General features: G+C 39.9%; 1 protein-coding gene across 7 annotated transcripts in view; it reads right to left on the bottom strand.

The window, feature by feature from the left end:
- Positions 1–26,885, bottom strand: part of UBE2F (ubiquitin conjugating enzyme E2 F (putative)) — a 142,843-nt gene that overhangs the window by 66,156 nt on the left and 49,802 nt on the right. For all 7 annotated transcript variants that reach the window (XR_014491514.1, XR_014491515.1, XR_014491516.1 and 4 more), the window contains exon 6: positions 6,956–7,026. Coding sequence is in view for 3 of the 7 variants with exons in the window: in XM_083355031.1 (XP_083211157.1) it covers positions 6,956–7,026 (71 nt within the window). In the remaining 4 variants the exon portion in view is untranslated. The remainder of the gene's footprint in view (positions 1–6,955; positions 7,027–26,885) is intronic.

The following is a 26,885-nucleotide window of genomic DNA, read 5'->3' as shown; positions in this document are numbered from 1 at the left end:
TTACAATATTAGACAGCATAGTATCAACAGTACAGACCTTCAGGTTTCTGGATTCTATTATCTTTCAGGATTTGAAATGGACACCTAACATTAAAACCATCATTAAAAAAGGAAAACAAAGAATGTTCTTTCTGCATCAACTCAGAAAGCTCAGATTACCCAAGGATCTGCTGATACGCTTCTACAGAAGAATTACTGAGTCTGTCATTTTACCTCAATAACTGTCTGGTTTGGCACAGCAACCAAACCGGAAAGGTAGCCTTCAAGGGATAGTTAGGACTGCTGTCATGGCTGCCATCCCCCAAGCCAAGCTTTGCAATGGGGGAGGGAAAAAGGTTGACATTACCAATGGGGGAGGGAAAAAGGTTGGAATGCAGGGAGGAGATGGGGTGTGTGTGGAAGAGAAACCTAAGCAGGCTGGCCAAGGAATAAGAAGGAAACACCTGCTAGCCAAGATCATCAAAGAGTGCAAACCAGAAAAGCCCACAAAACCAAAGGCCTGTTACCCAAACAATATATCAGCATTTAATTGAATGTTTGCTGATAACAGGGGGGATGGCCAGGGAAAAGAGAATGTTAATTGCGTTCTCTGCACACAAAAATACCAGAACCAGCTTAAACCTCTGCAACCATTTAAGCTCCACTAAGGTATACTCTTGGTAAAACAATGGTCCAGGAGTTTTTCTTTGCTAGGTGAATGAATGGGACAGTTGACATCTACAGAAAAAACAATCGCAACCAGTCTGCCTTCCGTTAAGGATCTGTATACTGCATGAACCAGAAAGAGGGCTGAGAAAATATCTACAGACTCCTCACATCCTGGACATAAACTGTTTTAACTTCTGCCCTCATGACACCATTATAGGGCATTGTATGCCAAAACAACTAGACACAAAGACAATTTTCCCCCTCATGCCATCACTCTGCTTAACACCTATTTCCCACAGCACTGTCTTAGGCTTATAGATATTTACCCATATAGTAGTCTGTATTGCTATTATTAGGGACGCGGTGGCTCAGTGGGTTAGGACGCTGAGCTTGTCGATCAGAAGGTCGGCAGTTTGGTGGGTTGAATCCCGAGTGCCACGTAACAGAGTGAGCGCCTGTTACTCGTCCCAGCTTCTGCCAACCTAGCAGTTCGAAAGCACGTAAAAATGCAAGTAGAAAAATAGGGACCACTACAGTGGGAAGGTAACAGTGTTCCGTGCGCCTTTGGCGTCTAGTCATGCTGGCCACATGACCACGGAGACGTCCTTGGACAAGCGCTGCTCTTCGTCTTTGAAACGGAGATGAGCACCGGCCCCTAGAGTCGGAAATGACTAGCACGCATGTTTAGGGGAACCTTTACCTTCACTGCTATTATCCTTCTCATTATCTCATTTCTCATTCTTTTTCATCTTCCCTATCTTCTCCTACTGATATCATGATTTATCACTTGCTGTATCTTATGATTAATTATTGTAACTATGATTTATGATCTATGACCTATCACTTTGTTGTTTGAGAACTTATGCACTGGAGACAAATTCTTTGTGAGTCCAATTACACTTGGCCAATAAAGAATTCTATTTCTATTTCTGTTCATTCCTATTCCTATTCCTAATTAATTTTCCTTGTCACCTCATTTCAATGTATCTCAATGTTTCCTAAAGTGTGAGGCTCAGAACTGGATAATGTATGATATTTGAGAAGAGTCTGGCCAATGCATAAACTATGGAACTATTACATGACGACCAGATTTAATTGGGGTAGTTGCAGATGTTATGAATTTGTCCTTATTTCTGTCTCTGAATGTTAATTAAATTTCATGTGAGTCCTATTGATATGAAAAGGGTATCTGAATGAAGAAATAAAATCAACAGTTGATGCCTGTTTCATTTTTTAAAATTATAATTTTATTAATGATATCAAAGTATAAATACAAATGAAAATGAAAGTAGTGGGAAAATGGGGAAGAGAAAGGCAGAAAAACTGTAGGGTAAAGAGGAAAAGAAAAAGAAAAGCACTGACTTCCAAGTCATTTTAATGCAGTAGAATAACATTACAGTCTTAACAGTCCCACAAATAATCAGCCATTTATGGCTTTAAAGTTCAACCTCAGCAACCAGATACTTAATACAGATAGTCCATGACTTACAACCACAATTGGGATCAGAATTTCTGTTACTAAGCAAAGCAGTTAAGTTAATCACACCCAATTTTATGACTATTTTGCTACAGTTGTTAAGTGAATCTCATAGTCATTAAGCACATCTGATCCCCCCCCTTTGCTTGTTGGAAGGCATCTAGGAAGGTTGCAAATGGCAAATGTCCATCATAAATACATGTCAGTTGTCAAGTGTTCGGATTTTAATCATGTGACCGTGGGGATGTTGCATCAGTTGAATTTGCAAGGACTAGTTGTTATTTTAACTAATCAGTGGAATGACTTGTGTCCAGATGTTGCGTCCTGAAGGTTTTGAAGAAGAGACTGGACAACCATTTGTCTGGAAAAATATAGGAACTCATGTTCCAGTAGGGTGTTGGACTAAAGAGTTTCAAGGCTCCTTCCAAATCTGTTAGTCTAGAATAGAACAGAACAGAATCTGAAAGGGACTTGGAGGTCTTCTATTCCAGCCCCCTGCTCAAGCAGGAGAACCTATACCATCTCAGACAGGTGATTGTCCAGTCTCTTCTTGAAAATTTCCAGTGGAGGAGCGCCCACGATTTCTGGGGGTAAGCTGTTCCACTGGTTGATTGTCCTCACTGTCAGGAAGTTTCTCCTTAATTCCAGGTTGCTTTTCTCTTTGATCACTTTCCAACCATTGTTGGAACAGAACAGAACAGAATAGAATAGCATCTCAAAGGGACCTTGGAGGTCTTCTAGTCCAGCCCCCTGCTCAAGCAGGAGAACCTATACCATTTCAGACAGGTGATTGTCCAGTCTCTTCTTGAAAATTTCCAGTGCAGGAGCACCCATGATTTCTGGGGGTAAGCTGTTCCCACTGGTTGATTGTCCTCACTGTCAGGAAGTTTCTCCTTAATTCCAGGTTGCTTCTCTCTTTGATCACTTTCCAACCATTCTTTCTCGTCCTTTCCTCTGGTACTCTGATGAACAACCTGACCCCCTCTTCCTTATGGCAGCCCCTCAGATACTGGAATACTGCTATCATGTCTCCCCTATTTCTTCTTTAGACTAGCCAAACCCAAGTTTCTAAGCCATTCTTCATATGCTTTGGTCTCCAGGCCTTTAATCATCTTAGTTGCTCTTCTCTGAATTTTTTCTAAACTCTCAACATCTTTTTTGTGATATAGTGACCAAAATTGGCTGCAGTATTCAAGGTGTGGTCTTACTAGGGCTTTATAATATGGTACAAATACTTCGTGTGATCTTGATTCTATGCCTCTGTTTATACAACCCAGAATTGTATTAGCTTTTTTGGTTGCTGCTGCACACTGCTGGCTCATAGTTAAGTGATTGTCCACTAGGACTCCAAGGTCTCTCTCACAGTTACTGTTTTTAAGTCAGATCTTGCCCAATCTGTATTTGGTTTTTCCTGCCTAAGTGTAAGACTTTGCTTTTCTCCACACTTAAACTCATTTTGTTGGATAGGATCCTGAGTTTGTCTTTTGGGGTGTTGGCTACTCTTGACAGTTTGGTGTCATCTGCAAATGTGATAAGTTCCCCTTCAATTTCCCCGTCTAAGTCATTTTTGAAGATGTTGAAGAGTACTGGGCCTAAGATAGAACCTTGTGGTACTCCACTGTTTACTTCTCTCCATGTGGATGTAGTGCCATTGAGGACTACTCATTGAGTACAGTTTGTCAGCCAGCTACAGATTCATCTGGTGGTGATGTTGTCTATTCCACCTTTTTCTAGCTTACCAAGGAGTAGGTTGTGGTCCACTTTGTCAAATGCCTTATTGAAATCTAGGTATACTACATCCACTGCGTTTCTCTGGTCTACTAGTTTGGTCACTTTATTGAAGAATGAGATAAGATTGGTTTGGCATCATCTGCTTTTTAGCAAATCTATGCTGGCTGCTAGTTATGACTTTGTTTGCTTCTAGTTGTTCGGAGATCTGTTTTTTGATTATCTTTTCCAGGATCTTTCCAGGTATTGATGTTAAACTGATTGGTCTGTAGTTTCCTGGGTCTGTTTCCCCCCCCCTTTCTTGAAGATGGGGACCACATCAGCCCTTTTCCAATCCTCGGGTACTTCCCCGGTGCTCCAGGATTTGTGAAAAATGTAGTCCAACAGTTCTGAGATAACATCTGGCAGGTTTTTCAAACTCTGGGAAGTAATATATTGGGTCCTGGTGATTTATATTCATCAAGGTTGGATAGGTGTTCTCTTACCATTTTCTTGCTTATTTTGATTTTTGTTTCTAGTATGTCTTTTGCAGGGGGGTTTTTGGTGTGTTGGGCTATGGTTTATTTTTGTGTGAAGACTGATGCAAAATATGAGTTAAGCAGCTCTGATTTCTCCCTGTTGCCTGTAATTTCCTTGCCATCTTCCCTCTTTAGTGGGCCTACAGTTTCCTTAACTTTTTAAATTGTTAATATATTGGAAGAAACATTTTTGCTGTCCTTGATTTCTGTCGCGAGTCTTTGTTTGTTCTGGGCCTTTGCTTTCTTGACTTTTTCTTTGCTGATAATCGGCCTTGGTCTATGATTCTATGAATTTCAGTGTCATTGTAACTTCAAGTGATCGGTAAGTGAGTGATTGTAAGTTGAGGACTACCTGTATTCGGATCTAGACATTTATCAAGGATAACTCCAAGTAAAGCAGGTACCAAGATTAGTTGTAATTAACGTGTGGATAACTATTGCAAAGGCTCCCTGGATCAAGAAGGGTTGCAACTGGTACAAAAGGTATAGTTGTCCAAACTTACTTCTTGAAACAGCTGCCATTTGCAATTCCAGCTGCAGTTTGGGATTAAGGAGCACCCCCAGAGAGTGAACTTGCTCTTTCTGGGGGAGGGCAATTCCATCCAGAGTTCACATCAGTCCCCAAGCTTCTCTTTACTAATTTCATCTTGCCTTAATTTATATTTCTTTTTTGGTAATGGACTGTTTTAATTTTACAAAATTCTATGAAAATTAGGAAGAGGTTGAAGAGAGGAGATGAGTGAAAGAAAGAAAATAAAAATAAAAGGAAAGGAACTAGATTAGGAGGAGTTATATTACCAAGCTCACTGAAGCTCACTAAAGCAAGTTAAAACAAAGCAAATTTGTATAGGGGACAAAGGAATTTTAGATGTATGTTTTGCAACAGACAAGAAGATGGAAATGTAGGCCACCAATACTCCATGCATTCTGAATTTCAACAGCAACCACCTACTGTCACACAAAGAGTTGCATCAAAACAGTATATGGCAGGGTGAGAACCCACTGTAGTACTCAGCAAACCAAAGAGTTGTAGAGCAGATCCCTACATGAACAATTCAGGAAGAATGGGTACCGACAATCATTTGTTACAAGATGTCCGCAGTGGGGAGAGAAAGGGAAAAAAAAACAAGGTACAAAACCAACCACTTCACACACCCTAAGTAAAAGGTAAAGGTTCCCCCGCACATGTGTGCTAGTCAGTTCCGACTCTAGGGGCCGGTGCTCATCTCCGTTTCAAAGCCGAAGAGCCAGCACTTGTCTGAGGACGTCTCCGTGGTTCAGAAGCTGTAGAATGCAACTTCTGAGATCTGCAAGTAGGCATCACACACCACTCATAGGCTACCATACGAGGACAAATTATGCATTGTAAGGTGGGATCCAATGTAATCTACTGGATCCCCTGCATGGATTGCCCCTGTGACTATGTAGGACAGATGGGAAAGATATTAACGACCAGACTGCAAGTACACAAGTGAGCAGTCAGAAGTGGAGCCCCAAACTCATTGGTAGCCTCACACTGCAATGAACAAAGACATACATTCAATTTTGCAGCTACTAAGATTGTTGGATAATCAAGCACAAAATCAACCAGGGAAATGATTGAAGCCAGGGAAATGGGCCCCTTGTCAGTCAACAGGAGTACTGATTTACCACCAGCTTATCACGTACTTAGGAGGCGAAGGCTTGGTAGCACAAGGACACAACAGTCAATGACTTTAATAGCCAGCCATCAACACCCCAATCAACATCTAAAAAGCCACATACAACAGGCACCACATAAATATCACACACAAACTAGCACAAAGGACACATTCTGCTAGAGAGATGTTCACTGAAGATGGGCTCCAGAAAGGAGCCTGAAAGCTCAGAAGACTAAAGCTCTGATCCCAGTGACTAACCCAGATTAGATCCTGCAATATTATCCTGGGACACGTATATTCACCTTCATTCATGGAAAATATTGGTTATCTATTTTACAAACTATCATTTTTTTCAGTTTTTAAAGCAAAAGATTGTTATAACATTCTAACAGTATACTGTGTTACACTTTCACTCTTTCCTTCCTTCCGTTTGTTAAATTTATATCAGATCTTTCTCTTTTAAGAGCTATATAGTGACTCCTTTCCTTCCTTCTAACTTTATGTAATTTACCTCTCTTCAACCTCTAATTTTCATAAAATTCTGTCCTGTTTTCTTTACAAGAATGTGCAGTTAATGGTGTTCTTTTCTTAAAGATGAAAGTAATTTACCATTTCAGAAGGGCATATTTAATAATTAATAGATTTAAGAAGATCAGATAAAGCCAGTAATGTTTTAGTTTAGAAAAATTACAATTACTAGAGTGTAGAAGCAGGTAGATGTTTATCTCTATACTTAATATACCTTTTGCAAATTTTTTGTCCACAGAATTAGCTGCTAATTAACTGCTCAACTGTTGATCAGTCTGAAGAAAAAAATCCTCTATTTAGAAGTATTAAATATTCCATTTTTTAAAAACTTATATGTGCTCTTTTCCCACCCATTTTATTTACATATTTGATTAAAAATAGTAATAAAAAACTGAACTATTCAAATAATGAATTACCTCAAACAGATTTCCCCTGTCTCAGTTATATTTGGATGCCAGATTCTTGTCAAACATTTTACCTTGGGAGGCTGTCAAAGAATAAAACAGAGATTACAACATGTTATATGAAAGGAAAATTGTCCCTTCTCTACCTACCTTCTATGCGGTGTGTATCCCAGCTCCCTGTAGATACATAAAAAACAGACAATTCCTATTCCTGCCACCTCTGACATATTTTTTTCTTAATTTTCTACATAGCTATAAAAATCAAATATTGGGCAAATCATCCATTATTTTAAAAAGCATGACAAAAGTTTAGAACATTTTAATGTTTTTCACTTAAGGCAACTCATATTATTAGGAAATTAAACAAAATTTGATGGATACAAATTTAGTTAGCTCTGGGCTCAGTACTGGTTAGAGTGATGTGATTTCTGACTTTTTTAAACATAGTATCTATTTCCTTAAAGCTTAGTTAAAACTTATTTTAGAAGTTTGGGAAAAATGGAAACATTCATTCCCTCCTTACTTTTCTTCTGTACCCTCATTCCTCAATCATCCTTTTTTTAAAGCAAGGAATAGATCTGTTTAATATAAGGAATGGAAAGATACAAAAATTTATAGCAGAATTATAATTACTAATGTATTATATATTGTGTTTTAATCTGAAACACCTTTGAGTGATTTTTGTAAGAGTCATCAAAAACTTTGAACCAAAAAATTGGCCATGCATTGAATATGGTAATTTGTACTAATTTGAATACAAACTGACTTACAAAATCTAAAACAGCTACAATTTATATTGTCTAATTTTATAGCAGAGTGTCTATTGTAAGTCTTTGGGTTGTCTTACAACAACAACTGTTTATTACAGCCTTAAGGCCAGACACAATCAAAATATATAACAGCAGTAACAATCTTACATCCATATTTACAGGATATAAAACCACCAGACAATCAATATAATACAATCCAAAATTCTCAAAATAAAACATCATATTAAAATTTTTCAAACCTTAATAATGGTGCAACGTATTGTGCAGATGGTGGCACAAAATTGGGCAACCTGAATTGATATTTTTGGGTCCTTATCCGAACGTAGTAGCATTAAATAAAATTCATACCCCCTGCCTGGAAATTTCTTCAATATCGGATTATAAGAATTTGTCTAGAGTCTTTATATAGAGAACAATGAAGGAGCATATGGCTTAGAGCAGGGGTGTCAAACTCAATTTCATTGAGGGCTGCATCAGCATTGCGGTTGCCCTCAGGGGGTCGGGTGGGTATGGCCAGGGTGGGCGTGGCCTACTGGGTAGGTGTGGCTAGAGTGCGTATGGCCTACTGGGTGGGTATGGCCAACTCTACATTGTTTGCATCAAGGGTGCCTATGGGGGACTGGGCAAGAGTGGGACAGATCTGAGTGTCTCTGGCAGAAGGAGGGTCTCTGGGCCAGGGCCAAGGCAGAGGGGGCTGTTCCCTCACTGTTTCCAGGATGGCTTCGCGGGCCACATGAAACCACTTCATGGGCCAGATCCGGCCCCCGGGCCTTGTGTTTGACATGTTTGGCTTAGAGTTTCTACAGAGCCATCACCACATGGACACAAACGAAGGTGCATAGGAGTGCCCTTAAACCGTCCAAAAAGGACTGCCAAGGGCAATGCATCCAACCTGGCTAAGGTGAAAGCTTTACGAAATTTCAAGATTGTGATGGAAGATAAATAAGAAGCTGGGAAGAATCCTTCTGGAAGCAAGTGACAAATATTGGAGTTTAGCCAAAAGGTAAGAAGAAGGAACCATGCTCTGGCTTCCAATGAAACTATACCTATTTCTACCTGTAGGATGGCATTTTTGACACTTCTAGGTACCATCAATATGGCTCTAATAAACTTATTTTGAATAGTTTTGATAACATTGAGCTTTGCAAGTAAACAAGAGCCTTGGTGGAGCAGTGGGCTAATGCCTCCTTAAGTAACACCAGCTGCCTGCAATTAGTGCAGGTTCGCATCCCACCAGGCTCAGGGTTGACTCAGCCTTCCATCCTTCCGAGGTAGGTAAAATGAGGACCCAGATTGTTGGGGGCAATTAACCTGACTTTGTAATAATGCCGCTTGGGGGTGTGTTAAAGCCCTAATAAGCAGGCATATACATAGAATGAAGGCTACTGCTAAGCTTGTAAGCTGCCCTGAGTCTTCGGAGAAGGGCGGGATATAAATGGAATTAAAATAAAATAAAAAATAAAAAACATATTTGCGAGCCATAAAGGAGCTGAGGGACTGCCTTAGCTTGGAAAACCTTGCAAGCTGACTGGATACAGTAAGCACCTTTTGAGTGATAAAATTTTATGATAGCTGATGAGGTGCACTGTGCTACACTTGCCTGATAAAAAAGTGAGTATTCCAGGATAGGGAGGCATGAAACTGCACTCCAAGATATTTGTAGGTGCACACCTGTTCAATTGAAGTCCCATCGATTTGCCATTTGTGGATCTTATGATGGTAAGCGGCAAATACTAAAACTTTAGTTTTTTCATAATTTATTAAAAGTTTGTGTTTGTGTTCTGTGCAAAATAAAGCTAGTGCCCTAAGTGCTTTTCTCATTCCCACCTGTGAAGTAGACAAAATGACTACATCATCAGCATACAATAGTGCTGGGATTGCACTATCTTGGATTGCAGCCAACATAGGTGGATGATGGGCTGAGTCAGCAAGCACTTGCATTATTGGATTTAAATACAGATTAAAAAGTAGTGGAGCTAATATGCAACCTTGCCTTACACCTCTATGAGGTGGAACTGCTTTAGATAAATCTCCCCAGGGGGTACTTCTAATTTTTAGGGAGGCATTTGAATAAAGCGACTGAATAAGAACCAACAGCCTTTTATCAATCGTCGAATGTCTTAGACTGTACCACAATCTCTCCCTTAGTATTAGATCAAAAGCTGACTTAAAATCAACAAAGGTTGCATACAGGGAACCACGAGAGGGGGTAGAATATTTTTCAGCCAGATAGTGCAGAATTAGACAATGATCCTCCCTAAATCCGGCCTGTTCTTCAACAAGAATGTTTTCATTTTGTACCCAATCCATTAACTTTGTATATAAAAATCTGGCATAAAGTTTTATTTATTGTATTTAATAAACTAATATGCCTATAGTTTATAGGTTCAAGTCTATTTCCTTTATTTTTCTATATCAGTACTACAATGGCCTGATTCCAGTCAGATGGAAAATGTCCTGTATTATTAATATGAGTGAATAGGGTGGCTAAAACTGGGGCCCACCAGTCTTTATTTTCCCTTATTAATTCTGGGGGGATAAAATCCCCTCCAGATGCTTTACCTGGTTTTAATTGGGCAATAAAATCTTTGACTTCGGCAATGGATACTAGAGGCCAATCCGGGAGGTTGTTACAAGAGGGAATCACTTCTGAAATTACAGCAGAATTTTAAAGATGTTATTAAAATTATCCTCCCATTTGTCGGCAGATATTTGTGAAATAGGGCCAAAACGTCTATTTGTAAAAGACTGATTTATTAAATGCCAGAACAAGTGGAATTTTTAAGCTTTGCTGCTGAAATTAGACTACTCCAATTTTCTCTTATAGCCTTTTGTTTCTTTTTCTTTAAAAGATCTTTATACATTTTTTTGTAGTCTTAAGTAAATTGGAGGCGTTTGCAGAATTTTCCTGGCGAAAGGAAATTGTTGCATTTAAGAGAGCATTTTTTGCTTTAATGCAATCACTATCATACCAAGATTTAGACTTTTTATGCGCATACGCACAATAAGTCTTGTCGAGGGAGTTTAGAGAATAATGGTAATTGACTGATACAGCGAAATTGCTTGTTCATATGAATCAGATGAGCAAATCTGAGTATGCATATGAAGCAGGGACTCTGAGGTCAACATTTCAGCCATAGTTTTAGCCAGTTCTTGAGACCACTTAATTTGTACTTGCCCCTTCATTGTAATGTCGATGGGGCAATGTGCCACTTCTAATGATTCGAGATTTGTCTTAGCATCAAAAAGACAAATTAATGGGAAATGGTCACTATCAAGGCGTGTTCCAATATAAAAGTAAACTATATGCTGTACAAAGTTCCAAGAGATCATAATATAATCCATTACACTGGCTCCCTTAGGATGCCAGCATGTGAACTCTCCTTTTAAATCACCCCTGACAGAGCCATTAAGTAGAACTAAATCTAAACTGTCCACAAATTGAGCCAAATGAAATCCTGCAATGTTACATTTTTTATCTTTAGATTGTCTGTCTGCTATATATCCCACATCAATTTTAGAGGGTACTGGCCACTTAAAATAGGTTTGTAAAAATACATCAGATTTGCCAATACGTTCATTAAAATCGCCAGCTATTATGATAATTGAGTCTGGGTAATGACATGATAGCAAATTTACATAGGTATCAAACTGATCCCACAATTTATTTATTTCCCTATGCCCACGAAATGGAGGAAAGTAGGCATTGACTAATAATACAGTATGAAATTTAAATCTAAGTAAAAGGGTTAATGCCATATTTGAGCAAGACTCGAGCATAAATATTTTTCTTTCTCATAAGAAATTGACAAATTGGAGCAATACTTAAAATGGCCAACAATACTTTTTTGTAAGGGACATACTGGGATCATTAATCTTAATGATCAAGTAATAACATCTTTAAAACTTTTGAGATTTTACAAATTTTACAATTTATGAAGAATGCTGAAGGGTATTAAAAGTACTTGATATGTTCATTATTTGGCTCCAATGCACCTGCAATTCTAGAAACACTGTGAGTGTTGGAAAAGACTTCTGAAAGTAAATTGACTTTTAATTATTGCAAAAAAGGAGATGATATTTTGGAATTGGAGTACCCAAATTATTTGATCAATAGCTTAAGCAATATTTGACATCTTTCTTATGAGCCAAAACCACTTTTAGTTCAGAAAAAAATATTCAAGGTCTTGTAAGGAATTTCAGATTTGGTAGGATCCAGAAAAGTTGAATTACATTACCACTATATTCTGAAGATCTCATTTACAAAAAGTATTGTTTTATATATTTATCTTATTCATCTCATAGAGCAAGTTTTCAAATAATATGTACTGAAAAATATCTCTGAAAAGCCTTTAAGGAAATATACTAGATACCTTTAAAAGGCTGTTTTCACTAATCCACATAAACACTGAAAAAATATCCTTCACGTCAGCAGCCACCAACCTTTTGGGCACCATGGACAGGTTCCATGGAGGGTGTTTTTTGCATGGTTTGGGGTGAATCCTGCGTGTGCACAGATGGGACTTTGCTCACTTGTACTTGTTCCTGACTTGCCACAGAGTGGTGCCAGCTGTGGCCTGGGGACCCCTGCTTCAAGTCTTCTGAGTGGGGATAGAAAGACCAACAATTGGGCAATATGCCTGAACTAACAGTTTCTCTGAACAATCTACATGAGCTCCAGGAAAGTGAGGAAACCTGTAGGATCCAAAATAGAGTGGCATGAGGCCCAGAAGAAGACACTATGCTCAAAGCCCTGTATGAAGCTTGTTGAAAAGACCCTAGTTCTACATGATCCAATTTGTAAAGCACATTAAATAGAGCAAATTTAAAGTGTAAAGTGACTTTCAGAGAGTATCCATGAGACAACTGGACTTTCTTTTTTTCTCTTTGAACACATTTCACTTTTCATCCAAGAAGCTTCTTCAGCTCTGACTGGATGGTGAGGAATGGAAGGATTTATATTCCTTGCAGACAGCTGGTCATTTGCATTCTTTTAGCCAGTTGTTGATGCCACCTAGAGGCTTATCTGTGTCATGAAGGTCACCTGAGTAGTGCAAATGGGTGTAGAGCCTTCTTGGAACTGTTGAAAGGACTGTGTTGTAGATTGAAGATAGATGATATTGTATCCCTACCCCTTTGTTCAGAGAACGCTGTTCAGTTTTGACATAAACAGCCTCTTTGACCCCTCTTTCAAACCAGCGGTTCTCTATGTCCAAAATGTGGACTTTGCTGTCTTTGAAAGAGTGTCTTTTTCTTTTCCATCTTTGCTGATAGGCAAGCCTTCGGCCCAGTGATGTAGGGTTCTGGTAACTCCCATTTTGTGCTCCAGTGGGTGGTGAGAATCTAAATGTAAATATTGATCTCTCTGTGTGTGCTTTCTGTAAACTTCAGTGTGAAGGCTTTTGTCTTCCTCAATACTGCACAGTCCAGGAAGGCTAGACTATTCTCCTTAACATCTTCCCATGTGAAATTGATGTATCTGTCCACCAAGCTGATGTTTGGTGATTGCTTCCCATTCCTGTGTTTTGATCACAATGGGGGACACAGGTGAACCCATGGCACAGCTGTGTTTTCGTTTGTATTTTGTCATTGTATTTAAAATAGGTAGTGGTAATGACACAGATACCTCCAGGTGGCATTAACTACTGGCTAAAAGAATGCAAATGACCAGCTGTCTGCAAGGAATATAAATCTTTCCATTCCCCACCATCCAGTCAGAGCTGAAGAAGCTTGTTGGATGAGAAGCGAAACGTCTTCAGAGAAAAAAAGAAAGTCCAAGTGCCTCATGAAAAAGCACCTTTGAGGCACCATGAGTTGGATGACTGAGAATCTCCACAGACTTTCAGAGAAGCAGAGCACTTAGGACCATATGAATGAGTGTATCTTCAATCCAGGAAAGACCAAAATAAAAAGGAATGAATCATTATAAAGATTTAAAAGAATTGCAGTAAGTCTACTATCTGTTCAAAAGTAGAAAAGTTCAATAATACCCACAATGGGAGGGGCTTCCGGGTGGCAAGGCTCCGTTGATGGCAGCCGTTTCGGCTGTCAGTCTCGCTGTTTTCCGTAGAGCTGCCAAAAACAGCGACGATCAGCTGTTTGGCGGCTCGGAAACCCGCTCCTCGGGAGAAGAGGAGGGGGTGAGCACTTAGGCAGGGGTAGAGCTCCCCTAGACCGCCAGAGTTTAAACTCTAGTGGTTGAAGGGTGTGAGCCCCCCAGAAGCCTGAGTTTGCTCCGGACTCCGGGACGCCTCTGCTCCAAGGCTTTGGAGCAGACCAGGATGCTGCAACCATCCCTGCTATCGATATTTAACTTTGGATTACTTGGATGCAGGCAGAGCTGTGCAGGAGAATGCTGTAATAGCATGTATTTGAACTTTAACTCAGACTACTTTGTGGAAAAGTTGCAAGCGGTGTGGAAAGTGAAAGTGCGCAATAGAATTAAGTGGTGTTAAAATGGCTACCAAACCAACTAAAGTTCCTAGAAATGCGGGGGCCTTGCCAGTTCAGCAATCTTCATTACAGGCTTTGATGCCTCCTCCCCCCGCTCCCACACCCACACCAGCTTTAACAATGAAAGATTTGCAGGATGCTTTGCAAGAGGCTTTGAAAAAACAATCTCAACAAATAGCTGAGCTTATTGAGGAGAAGAATACAGAAATAAGGGCAGACATTTTGGTTGCATTTCAAGGGCTTGCTGTTAAGGGTATTGAACGTCTGGATGACAGAGTGGAAAAACTTAAGTCAAAATAATATGAGATTAGATGCCAAAATGATGGATACTGAAACTGTGATGGAAAAGATTGATGGTGATTTAACAATGGTGCAGTACCACGAGATGGAGTTTGCTGTGAGAATCAGAGGTTTGAAAGAAGATCCTAAGGAAAATTTGAAAAAAGTATTTTCAGAAGCTCTTGAACAGATTCTGGGGCGTTCAGCAAAAGATATTATGGTGGATATAGATAAAATATTTTGTGTTAATTCCTGGATCGCAAGACAAAGGAAGTTACCTAGAGATGTGGTGGTTTATTTTACGAAGAGAGCAATTAGAAATGAGCTTATTCAAGCCTTTTATAATAACAAATTTACAGTTGCAGAGCAAGAAGTTTTAATCTTGAAAGAAATCCCTCCAAGAATTTTAAGGAAAAGGAAAGAATTTGCATTTTTGGCAGAAGAATTAAGGAAACGGGATATCCAGTTTAGATGGGAGATTCCAGTAGGCATGGTGGTGATGCACGCAGGCACAAGATATCGCCTTAACACAGTTTTACAGGCACGGGATTTTTATGCTAATATTTTGAAGGCAGGCCCCCCACCATCCACGGAATTTAAAAGGAGGTATGGTGAAGGAGAGCATCAGCTACGAAGGGAGAGTATACAAGGTGCTGAAGGAGCTACGCAGCTGAAAGATGGAGAATCCCAGCAAACTACAGGAGTGGATCAGATTTCAGTACCAATGGAGGAGGTCAGAGACCAAAGAATGACACACGCTGCAGCCAGACGAATGAGACAAGAGCAAGAACAACAGAGAGTCATGACTACATCTCAAAAACCTACTTATAGTGAAGCAGTGGGAGGAGCGAAGCCAAAGAGAGTGCAGGTGATTTTGGAAGAGGCGATCCAAAAGCTTCAGGTCACAAATGATGGCAACAAAGCTTCTAACCTGGAATGTTAATGGTTTAAATTCACCACATAAAAGAAAGAAAGCATTTCAATATCTAAAGCAATTTAAAAATTATGTTATTTGCTTACAGGAAACACATATTCGAGCAGCTGATCAAAAGTACCTGACAAACTTTAGGTTGGGCACACAGTTTATTGCCTCTGCTCCTGACAAGTAAAACGGAGTTGTTATTTACGTTAAGAATACTTTAACAGCTACTTTACTTGAAGCAGATAAACAAGGAAGATATATTATAATTGAACTATTAACAGAAGGCAAGAAAATACTTTTGGTTGGATTATATGCTCCTAACCAACAGCAAGGAGATTTTTACAAATTATTACACAGTAAGATTATCCAGTGGGATTACAAATCTTGTATTTTTATGGGAGATTGGAATGGCGTTTTGGATGTACAAATGGACAAAAGAGGCCTTTTTAGAAGTACGCCAAGTCATGCTAGACTGCCTAAATCATTTTTTGAGATGAAGGATGACTTGGAATTGAGAGGTGTGTGGAGAGAAAGGAACTTGCAAGAAAAAGAATTTACTTTTTTCCTCTGATAGGCATCAATCTTTTTCAAGGATTGACTTTGTATTAATTACTAATGACTTTCTTTCTAGGATTAAGAAGATTAAGATATGTCCAAGAACTATATCTGATCATAGTCCAGTATGGTTGGAGATAGAAAAAGATAATGGGGACAGACGTTCTTGGCGATTAAATGAAAATTTGTTTAGATATCAGGAAAATGTGGAAGAGTGTATAAAACAGATGAAAGAATTTTTTAAAATTAATATGCATAAAAGTACTCCTATTGAGATGGTTTGGGATGCAAGTAAAGCTTATATGAGAGGAGTGTTAATATATTTGAACAATAAACATAGACGTAAATTGGAATTTAGGAGGAAAGAATTAGAGGAGGAAATTAAGAAAAAAGAAAAGGCTTTAATTTTGAATCCATTTGATGGGAAGATTAAAGAGGTCAGTTTGATATGCTGATGGCAGATCAAGTGGCAACCAACTTACGGTATGCTAGACATAATACTTTTTGTAATGCTAATAAACCAGGTAGGTGGTTAGCTTACTTGTTAAGGAAGAAACAAAGGGCTTGTAATATAGATACAATAGAGTACAAGGGTAAAGTAGTGTACCAGCAGAATCTTATTAAAAAGGCTTTTGTTGATTTTTATTCTAAGTTATATGTTAGAGATAAGATTCGAGATGCAGACATAGATGGATATTTGCAGGAAGCTAATATCCCTGTTCTTACACAAGAACAAAAGGAAGGGATGAATCAATTGATAAATGATGAAGAATTTTTTTTAGCAATTAAGCAATTAAAGGTGGGTAAAGCTCCGGGAACTGACGGTTTGACGGTTTGCCGTCTATTATAAAAATTTACAGTCAGAAATGGTGGAATCTCTAAGAGAATTGTTTAGGACTATTCAATTGGGAGGAGCATTGCCTCCATCGTGGAAAACAGCTTTTATTTCGCTGATTCCGAAGGAAGATCAAGATGCTACCCAAGCTAAAAACTATAGACCAATATCGCTTTTAAATACTGATTATAAGATATTTGCAAAAGTTTTAGCTAATAGATTAATGAAGGTAATGCAGCAAGTGATTCATAGTGATCAAACTGGATTTATAAGTGGTACACAAATGAAGAATAATGTGAGACATATTGTAGATTTACTGGAATTCTTGGAAAGAAATAATCAGGTCCCTGCAGCGCTGATTTTTTTGGATGCTGAAAAAGCCTTTGATCAATTGGATTGGCAATTTTTGGTGAAAGTATTGGAGAAAATGGAGTTTGGGGAAAAATTCTTACAATCTATTAGGGCAATATATCAGAAGCAAACAGCTCGTATAATAGTCAATAGTAGTTTGACAGAAACATGTAATATTGAAAAGGGTACAAGACAGGGGTGTCCATTGTCACCCTTACTGTTTGTTTTAACATTGGAAATATTATTGATTAAAATATGAGATTCAAATAAAATTAAGGGAATTAAAATAAGAGATCAGGATTATAGATTGAGAGCGTTTGCGGACGACCTGGTTATTACAGTAAGTCAACCGATTTACTCAGTTGTAGAGTTGATGGAGATAATAATGTTATATGGGAAAGTTTCTGGATTTAAGATAAATACACAAAAAACTAAAATACTGTCCAAGAACATGACCATAGCACAAAAGGTTGTTCTAGAAGAGCTAACAGGATTTGAAATAGTTAAAAAGATTAAATATCTGGGGGTTTATCTGTCAGCTTCAAATGTAAAGTTATATAAGAATAATTATGAATTGTTATGGGTTAAAACACAAAAAGAACTAGATAGTTGGAAAAAACTACAATTATCTTTATTGGGAAGAATTGCAGCAGTGAAAATGAACGTTTTGCCAAATTTTTTATTTTTGTTTCAAATGATACCTATACTTAAAAAGGACTTAAATCTGGAGGAATGGCAAAAAGGTATTAATACATTTGTTTGGGCAGGGAAAAAGCCACGAGTTAAATTTAAGATAATGCAAGACACGCGTGAAAGAGGTGAACTTAAAATGCCTAATTTTAAATTATATTATGAGGCTGCTGCTTTATCATCGATAAGTGACTGGTTTAATTTAGCACAAGAGAGATTATTAAATCTTGAGGGTTATGATTTGTTATTTGGCTGGCATGTATATTTATTGTATGATAAGAAGGTGGACAATGTGTTTAAGATACATATATTAAGGTATGCTCTGTTGCGAGTCTGGAAAAAATATAGACATAAGTTAAATTATAAGATACCAATTTGGACAATACCTAAACATGCAATAGAAAATATAAATGTTGGATTTAAACATGATGAGACTACATATAAGGAAATTTTGAGATTAGAAAGGAATGTATGACAATTAAAGCCATATAACATTTTAAAAGAAGAAAAGATTGTACAAACTTGGTTCCAGTATGGGCAGTTACAGGCAAGATGGAAAGAGGATCAGAAAGTTGCTTTCTCGATAACTGATGAAAATTTGGTAAAACAAATTAGAGATCAAGGTCAAGCACATATAAGAAGGATATATAATGCATTGATAGAAATTGACTCAGAAACGGAACTTGTTAAAGATTGTATGATAAAGTGGGCCCAGAACTTCCAGGAGGTTATAACAGGAGGGGAGGGTTGGGGAGAGGGGAGGGAGAGTAGGGTTTTTTTTGTCTTTTTTGTTTTTTATCTAAAAAATGTATTGTAAAACTTTTCAATATAATAATAATAATAATAATAATAATAATAATAATAATAATAATAATAATAATAATAATACCCACAATGGGAGTATGGTGAAAATGGTGGAATTGCAAAATGTCTAGAAAGCAATATTATGGCCAACTGGAAATTCCTTATAGATTTTTTCATAAAATGGAAAAAATGCACTTATGATTTGTGGCTTTAATGATTAGAAAAAAGGCTGTGTAATAAGAAAGACTAAGCTTTTTCTTGTAATTACAGAGTAAGAGATAATTTTACAATTGTACTTACAGTATATTTACTGCAAAGAAAATTGTGATAAAAGTAAATGAAAGGTCTTCAAATTTTAATATTGAAAGAGAAATTTAAAACCGAATATGCTCCAGTGGAAATTTACTAGGTGAATGGAGAAGATGAGAACCAAGAAAGGAGAGTACAAAGAAAGGATGTTAAGTGAAACATGTAGGCAAAAATTAGCTGGGTCTTAAGAGTGGGAAAGGAAGAAGACAAGCTATAAAAACATCTGTAAGAAAAGATAACTAGCAAAACAGGAAAGAACATATTTTTTTCAAAAAGGTCATAAGGAGGGCTAGAACTCAGACAACTGAGCATGTGCAATTAATTGAGTAATATTAACTGACACACCTTGCATAAATTATCTCTTAATTTTACTTGCAGGACCATCTGCTGCTGGGAAAGAGTTCCCATCGCCCAGTGTGCTCACACAGAGAGGGCCTCCTCAGGGTGCCGTCAGCTAGACAATGTTGGCTGGCAACCCCCAGGGGGAAGGCCTTCTCTGTGGGAGCGCCAGCCCTATGGAACCAACTCCCCCTTGAGCTTCAGATGGCCCCGGATCTCCGGTCCTTTCGCCGCGGCCTCAAAACACTCCTTTTCCATCAGGCTGACCTGGACTGACAGGGATTTTAATTATGTTTTTAATTTTTAACTTAATTTTAATTTATTCTACTGGGGCCATTAATTTAATTTCTTTTTAACTTCTGTATTATTGTATTTTATTGTTGTTAGCCGCCCTGAGTCCTTTGGGAGATAGGGCGGCATATAAGTCCCAATAATAAATAAATAAATGTACATGGGATGATTTAGTATGATTTAGTATGTAGCAGGAATTATGTAGGAGGCAGTTGGAAAGAGTGTAACTTCATAGTACCTCAGCCAATGGGGAAAGAGGAGGGATGTGTGGCCGGGGACAGGGATGTATAAAAATGGGAATATTTTGGGTTGAAACTTTGGAGAGAACCAAGCTTTGATAGCTTCTCTCCCCTCTTATTGCAATAAACGAAACAAAAGGCCTTCACTGTGTCTTGGCTGGTTATTGGTCAGGCGAGCTTGCTTCTGGACACAAAAGAAAGTAGCCAGAAGCTCATAACAATTGTAAGTCTCTTCTTTCTGAACTTTTTTCTTTCTTTTTCTTTTCTGCATTTCTTTTCATTAGTTTGTTTAAATTTTTATTTTCTTTGTAAAACCTTTAATGAAATTTATAAAAAACTAAAGAATTAAAAAGAAAATGCTTACCATGATTACCATGAATAAAAAAGTTTTAAAAATCAGACTAAAGGAATTTGGAATATTGTCTTATTTAAAGTATTTTTTTAATTAAATAAATAGACAATGTATCTCTGCATAGGAAAGAAGAATGCTTAAATAGGAAGCTGATTAGGCTGACTGGCTGACTATGGTAAACAAAGAAATAAGAAATAAAAAGGGAAATATGGAGTACTGGACTACTGAAAGGAATTATGGACATTTAAAAAACCTTTTTTTGGGGCTCCTTTTGTTATTTGAAATTTGAAATAAAAGAAGCTATTATTACAAAGGGAGTGAAAGTTATAGGAGAGGATTTTTGGGCCACTCCAGAATAATATATTTGGTTACGAAAAATAAATTTACAAAAGTGGATATTATTTCATTAGCCATCAAGATTATTTTATGTGTATAAGATGGAGAAATATACAGTACCCACCATGGAAGATGAAATAAGTATGTTTGTGGAATACTGAGCCTTTAATGATTTTTTGTTGAAAATGGAAAGAACTAAAATAATAATTTTAAACTGTATAATTGAAAAGGTGTTGAAGAAGAGGACAAAGGGATCATGGTTATGTTTACAAGGGAGGAAAGATAATAACTTTGGTTGTAATTACTGTAATGAAAGATAGAAGTCATGGTGTTTAATTATTTTCCTTTTTGCTTAACTGGTTGATTCTTGTACTTTTTTTCTTCTTTTACTCTTCTTTATGACTTTTATATATTTCTTATTTTTCTTTTATTTAAGTAAACATTTTCACTAAAACTATATTAAAAAAATGCTTTAAAAGGATTTTTACCCATCTCTTCTCTTTTAGACTTCACCTGAAAGAAAACAAGAACTCTTCTAGAATCTCAAGATCAAAATCAAGATCAAAAAGGATCTTGATAGACTTGGACATTGGGTCCTATCTAACAAATTGTTTAATGGCAAGAGATGTAAGATTCTGCATGCAGATAGGAGAAGCTAAATGCACAAGTTCAAGACAAGTGATAACTAGCTTAACAGTAATCTTTGCAAGAAGGATCTAGAAAGATTAAGCATGCTGCAGATGCCAAAACAGTCAGTGCAATTTTGACCTTCAACAAGGGAGATACCATGTCAAGATCATAGGAAGTAATATACTATTCTGTGCTGCACTGATGAGATTACAATGCCAAAGAACACTTAGGACCTGGAAGAAAAGTATAGAAGAGCAGAAAGGACAGTAAAGGGCTTAGAGGCTAAATCCTATGAAGAACACTTAAAGAAACTAGGTATGTTTAGCCTAGAGAAGAGAAGGCACATGGATTAATTTTCCACAGCATCCAAGGGCAAGACAAGAACCAATGGGATGGAAACAGTGAGAGATCCAAACTTTAAATAAAAAGAATGTTCTGAATATGAGAATTAATCAGAGGATCGGCCTGCATCCTGAAGTCATGAGATCACCATTATTGAATATTTTCTAAAAAAAACTGGACAGCCATTTGTCTGGGATGGTATGAGGATTCCTGCACTGGACAGAATATTCTGTGCCAAAGCACATGCTATTGAGAAGAACTAGAGCAAAAATAAAATAGAAGTATCTCTTGTGCTGGCTATATAATTGATATTAAAGGAGCGACCAGGCCAGAGCATCTAGTTACAAAAAAATTCAAAACTTGATCTCTGAGAAAGTCAGGTTCCAGCCTTAAAAATAAGAAAACTCAAGTTTGACACAACAAATGGCTCAAGTGTTATACCCATGACTGCCATCACATTCTTGCTTGGAAATATCAGGGCTACCCCTTTCAAAAATATCTCTTAAAGTGGGGCACCAAAATGAGACTTTTTGTCTTTCTAGGACAAAATACTACTGAAAGCAGTCCCTAATATACAGTTGCAAGAAAAAGTATGTGAACCCTTTGGGATTACGTGGAGTTTTGCAAGAATTGGCCATAAAATGCGCTGTAAACATTATGTAAGTCACAACAATAGAAAAACACAGGCATGGTCGTCCTGTAAAAAGAGCACAGTGCATAATACTTAATGAGGTAAAGAAGAATCCTAGAGTGTCAGCTAAAGACCTACAGAAATCTCTGGCACATGCTAACATTTTTGTTGACACATCTACAATAAGGAAAACATTAAACAAGAATGGAGTACATGGGAGGACACCACGGAGGAAGCCATTGCTGTCCAAAAAAAATATTGCAGCACCTTTGAAGTTTGCAAAAGAGCACCTGGATGTTCCACAGCACTACTGGCAAAATATACTGTGGACAGATGAAACCAAAATTGAGTTGTTTGGGAAAAACACACAACACTATTTGTGGAGAAAAAAGGCACAGCACACCAACATCAAAACCTCATCCCCACTGTAAAACATGGCGGAGGGAGCATCATGGTTTGGGGCTGCTTTGCTGCCTCAGGGCCTGGACGGATTGTTGTCATTGATGGGAAAATGAATTCTAGAGTTTATCAGGACATTTTGCAGGAAAACGTACGACCATCTGTCCGCCAACTGAAGCTCCGCAGAGGATGGGTGATGCAACAGGACAATGACCCAAAGCATACAAGTAATTCAACAAAACAATGGCTTCAACACAACAGAATACGTTTTCTGGAGTGGCCCAGTCAGAGTCCTGACCTCAACCCGATTGAAATGCTGTGGCATGACCTTAGGAGAGCGATTCACACCAGACATCCCAAGAATATTGCTACACTGAAACAGTTTTGTGCAGAGGAGTGGTCCAAAATGACTCCAGATCGTTGTGCAGGTCTGATCTGCAACTACAGGAAACGTTTGGTTGAGGTTATTGCTGCCAAAGGAGGGCCAACCAGTTATTAAGTCCAAAGGTTCACATACTTTTTCCACCCTGCACTGTGAATGTTTCCATCTTATGTTCAATTAAAACATAACAACAGCTAATGTTTGTGTAGTATTATTTTAAGGAGACTGTGTTTTTCTATTGTTGTGACTTACATAATGTTTACAGCGCATTTTATGGCCAATTCATGCAAAACTCCACGTAATCCCAAAGGGTTCACATACTTTTTCTTGCAACTGTATGAGTACCCAGAAGCTCCCAGACCATTTCCTGAAGGAATTCCAAAATTTCACTGATTTTCTTAAAGCAGGGCACTTGCCCATTAACCTAAACCATGTGAGAAAGCTTTTCCAATTGACCTTATACTACTTGATAAGATAGAACAATGTGGGTTAGATAGCATCACCACCAGATGAATTCGTAGCTGGCTGACAGGCCGTACTCATCGTGTGGTCCTCAATGGAACTGCATCTACATGGAAGGAACTGTGTAGTGGGGTGCCCCAGGGCTCTGTTCTGGGCCCAGTGTTCTTCAACATCTTCATCAACGATTTGGATGAGGGGATAGATGGAAGATAGGCTTAAGATACAGGAGGTGTTGTGATTCAGTGTCAGCCTGTGGGTTCGGCAGTTGGGTCGGACGATTCAGAGGAGGAGGAGGAGGAGGAGGGGATTGGAGAGCCTGCAGATGACAGTTCTAAGGCATCGCAAAGCTCTCAGCCAGGCCCCTCCTGTCTGGTTACTACTCAGACCCAGCTGTGTGAGCCTGACAGCGTGGATGAAAATGACCCACAGCTGGCCTTGTTCAAGGATGCCCGAAGCAGGAGGCAGTCAAGCAGGAGTAAACAGAGGAAGGCAATGGGGCACCTCAGGAGGAGGCAAAGAGAAGCCACACCTTGAAACTGTTTAAAACAGGAATATGTGGGAGGTGCTGGTTGCTGAAGGCAACCGTTTGAACAGCTTCTGTTTTAGTGGTTCGTATTTGTTTTGCTCAGTTTGCTCTGTTTTGGATCTGTTTTGTGTAAATAAATTTGGCGGGCTTACTTCCAGCCTTTTGCCTTTTGAACAGGGGTTGTCCCTGACATTTCTGCAGGGCCGGTAGTAGGCTGGAACAGAACAGTTTGCCTTCAGTCACCCACCCCTTATTATTATTATGGAGCAGCTATGTGCTGAGAATGCCCAGCTCACCCAGCAACTCGCTTTGTTGGCAGCTCAGGTGGCTCAATTGCAAGCTCAGGTCCATGCTGTACCCCCACCATCACCACCACCCAGGAGAAAATGCCAAGTTGCGATGCCGGATAAATTTAATGGCAATCCAGAACTGTTTCCTGCTTTCCTGGGACAATGCCAGCTCTTTATCTGCGTGAGAGCAGCTGATTTCCCCACTTACCGGGATAAGGTGGGGTTTGTGTTAAGCCTTCTTTCTGCAGCTCATTGGGGCACACCTCTGCTGGCTCAACCTAGTCTATTGTTGGACAACTTTGTGGGGTTTATGCGTCTGATGTATGAGGACCCTATAAAGACGCAGACCACTACTCGACGCTTGAAAGCTCTGAGGCAGGGTCAACGCCCCCTACAGGGCTGTATCAGCGATTTTTGGCTGCCTAGCCAGGATTCCGCATGGAATGAGGCTGCACTTGTGGATGCCTTCCAGGATGGATTGTCGGAGATGTTGGATGAGCTGGCCCGTGTGGATATTCCCTCAGACCTCAATGGGCTGATCCATCTCTGCCTACGGATCGACGCTCGGTTGCAGCAGTGAAGGAGTCGCTGTGCCACCCCAAAGACCCCTGCAGTCCCTGTTGCACGTGAGACCCCCAGTTCAAAGGGAGGAGGCAATGGAGCTGGGTGCCGCCAGGTCTCATCTATCGGTGACTGAAATGAACAGACGACGATCGGGGGGGATGTTTTTACTGTGGGGACCCTGGGCATTTGGCTGCTTTTTGCCCAAAGAAGCGACAACAGGCATCAGTGACCAAGTCTGCCCCGAGAAAGTCCCCTACTTTTCTGTCGGGAAACACCCCGAGCCCGATCTAGACGGTGTGATAGGTCGGGCATCCCACAACAACACTGAGCGACGTCTTTCCGATGCTGTCTGTGGACCTCCACAGCATCTGATATTGGAGGCATGTCTGATCCTTCCTGGCAAGCCAAAGGGGATTCCACTCCATGCCTTAATTGACTCTGGGGCCACCACAAATTTTATGGACTCAGCATTTGTGGCCAAATGGGCTGTTCCCCAGTGCCCGGTGGAACCACCCATGTTGGTGGAGACTATCGATGGTCGAGTGCTCCTGTCTGGGCCAATTAAGGCCGCCACGCAACCATTATGTATGGCCATAAGTTCCCATGTGGAGGCCATCCAATTCTATATCACCTCAGATCTGCATTTCCCCGTGCTCTTGGGACTGGCGTGGCTCCGGGCGCATGACCCACAGATTTATTGGTCACAGAACTTGGTCACCTTCCCAAGCTTGCAGTGTGTGGACCACACCCGCCATATCTGTGCCGGCCAGGTGGAGGGTTCCCCAGGGGTTTCCTTGCCTCCCGAACTGTCCGACTTTGCTGATGTGTTCAGCGAGACAGAGGCGGATCAATTACCCCCGCACAGACCCTATGACTGCCCCATTGATTTAGTCCCTGACGCGCCTCTCCCAGTGGGGCGTTTGTACTCCATGTTGGACCCCGAGTTGGCTGCATTGCGGGACTTTCTGGAGAAGAATTTGGCTCGAGGTTTCATCCGGCCCTCGTCCTCGCCAGTGTCTGCACCCGTGCTCTTCGTTAAAAAGAAGTCAGGCGAATTGCGGCTTTGCTGCGATTATAGAAAATTCAATGCCATCTCGGTGTGCAATCGTTACCCACTGCCCCTCATCCCCGAACTCTTGGACCGACTCCGGGAGGCTAAGATATTCACAAAACTGGACCTGCATGGAGCTTACAACCTTGTTAGGGTTCGGCCGGGTGATGAGTGGAAGATGGCGTTTGGTACTCGTTACGGACACTTTGAGTACACGGTGATGCCGTTTGGCCTGACCAACGCCCCCACTATGTTTCAGCATTTCATGAACGATTTTTTTGGGGATTTGTTAGATCAGTTTGTTGTGATCTACTTGGACGACATCCTGATCTACTCCCCGTCGTGAGAGGTGCACCATCAGCATCTCTGTCAGGTCCTGCAACGACTCTGAGAACATCGGCTGTTTGCCAAATTGGAGAAGTGCCAGTTCTACCAGGTGGCCATCGATTTCCTGGGTCACCGCATTTCTCCTGAGGGCATCGCCATGGAGCCAAGTAAGGTCAGGTCTTTGCAGAGTTGGCAACCCCCAAGTCGTGTGAAGGATGTTCAGTGACTTCTTGGGTTTGCCAACTACTATCAGGCTTTCATCCCTGGGTTTGCTGCCTTGACAGCCCCCCTCACCCGGCTCCTGCAGAAGAAGACTCGGTTTCAGTGGAATGCTCCAGAACAACGGGCTTTCCAGACTTTGAAGGAAGCCTTCATGAAGGAGCCCATCTTGAAGCATCCTGACCCACAACAGCCGTTTGTCGTGGAGGCAGACGCCTCCGACATTGCCATTGGGGCGGTGTTACTCCAGGCAATGACGCCCAGCGGTACCCTCTTCCCTTGTGCGTACCATTCACAAAAACTGAATCCTTCGGAGCGCAATTATACAATCTGGGAGAAGGAGCTGCTGGCCATCAAAGTGGCGTTCGAGGCCTGGAGGCATCATCTGGAGGGAGCACGGCATCAAATCGAGGTCCGGACAGACCATAAGAATTTGGAAAGCCTGCAGACCGCTCGGAATTTGAACCAACGCCAGATCCGGTGGTCTCTTTTCTTTGCGAGGTTCAACTTCCGAGTTAAGTACATACCTAGCGGGCACAATCAGAGCGGATGCTCTGTCCAGGAAGCCCGAATATTCCCGAGTGGAAGACAAGC

The sequence above is a fragment of the Vipera ursinii genome (assembly GCF_947247035.1).
Source record: "Vipera ursinii genome assembly, chromosome: 1".
NCBI lineage: Eukaryota > Metazoa > Chordata > Lepidosauria > Squamata > Viperidae > Vipera > Vipera ursinii.
This window is presented reverse-complemented; position numbering and strand designations above follow the sequence as displayed.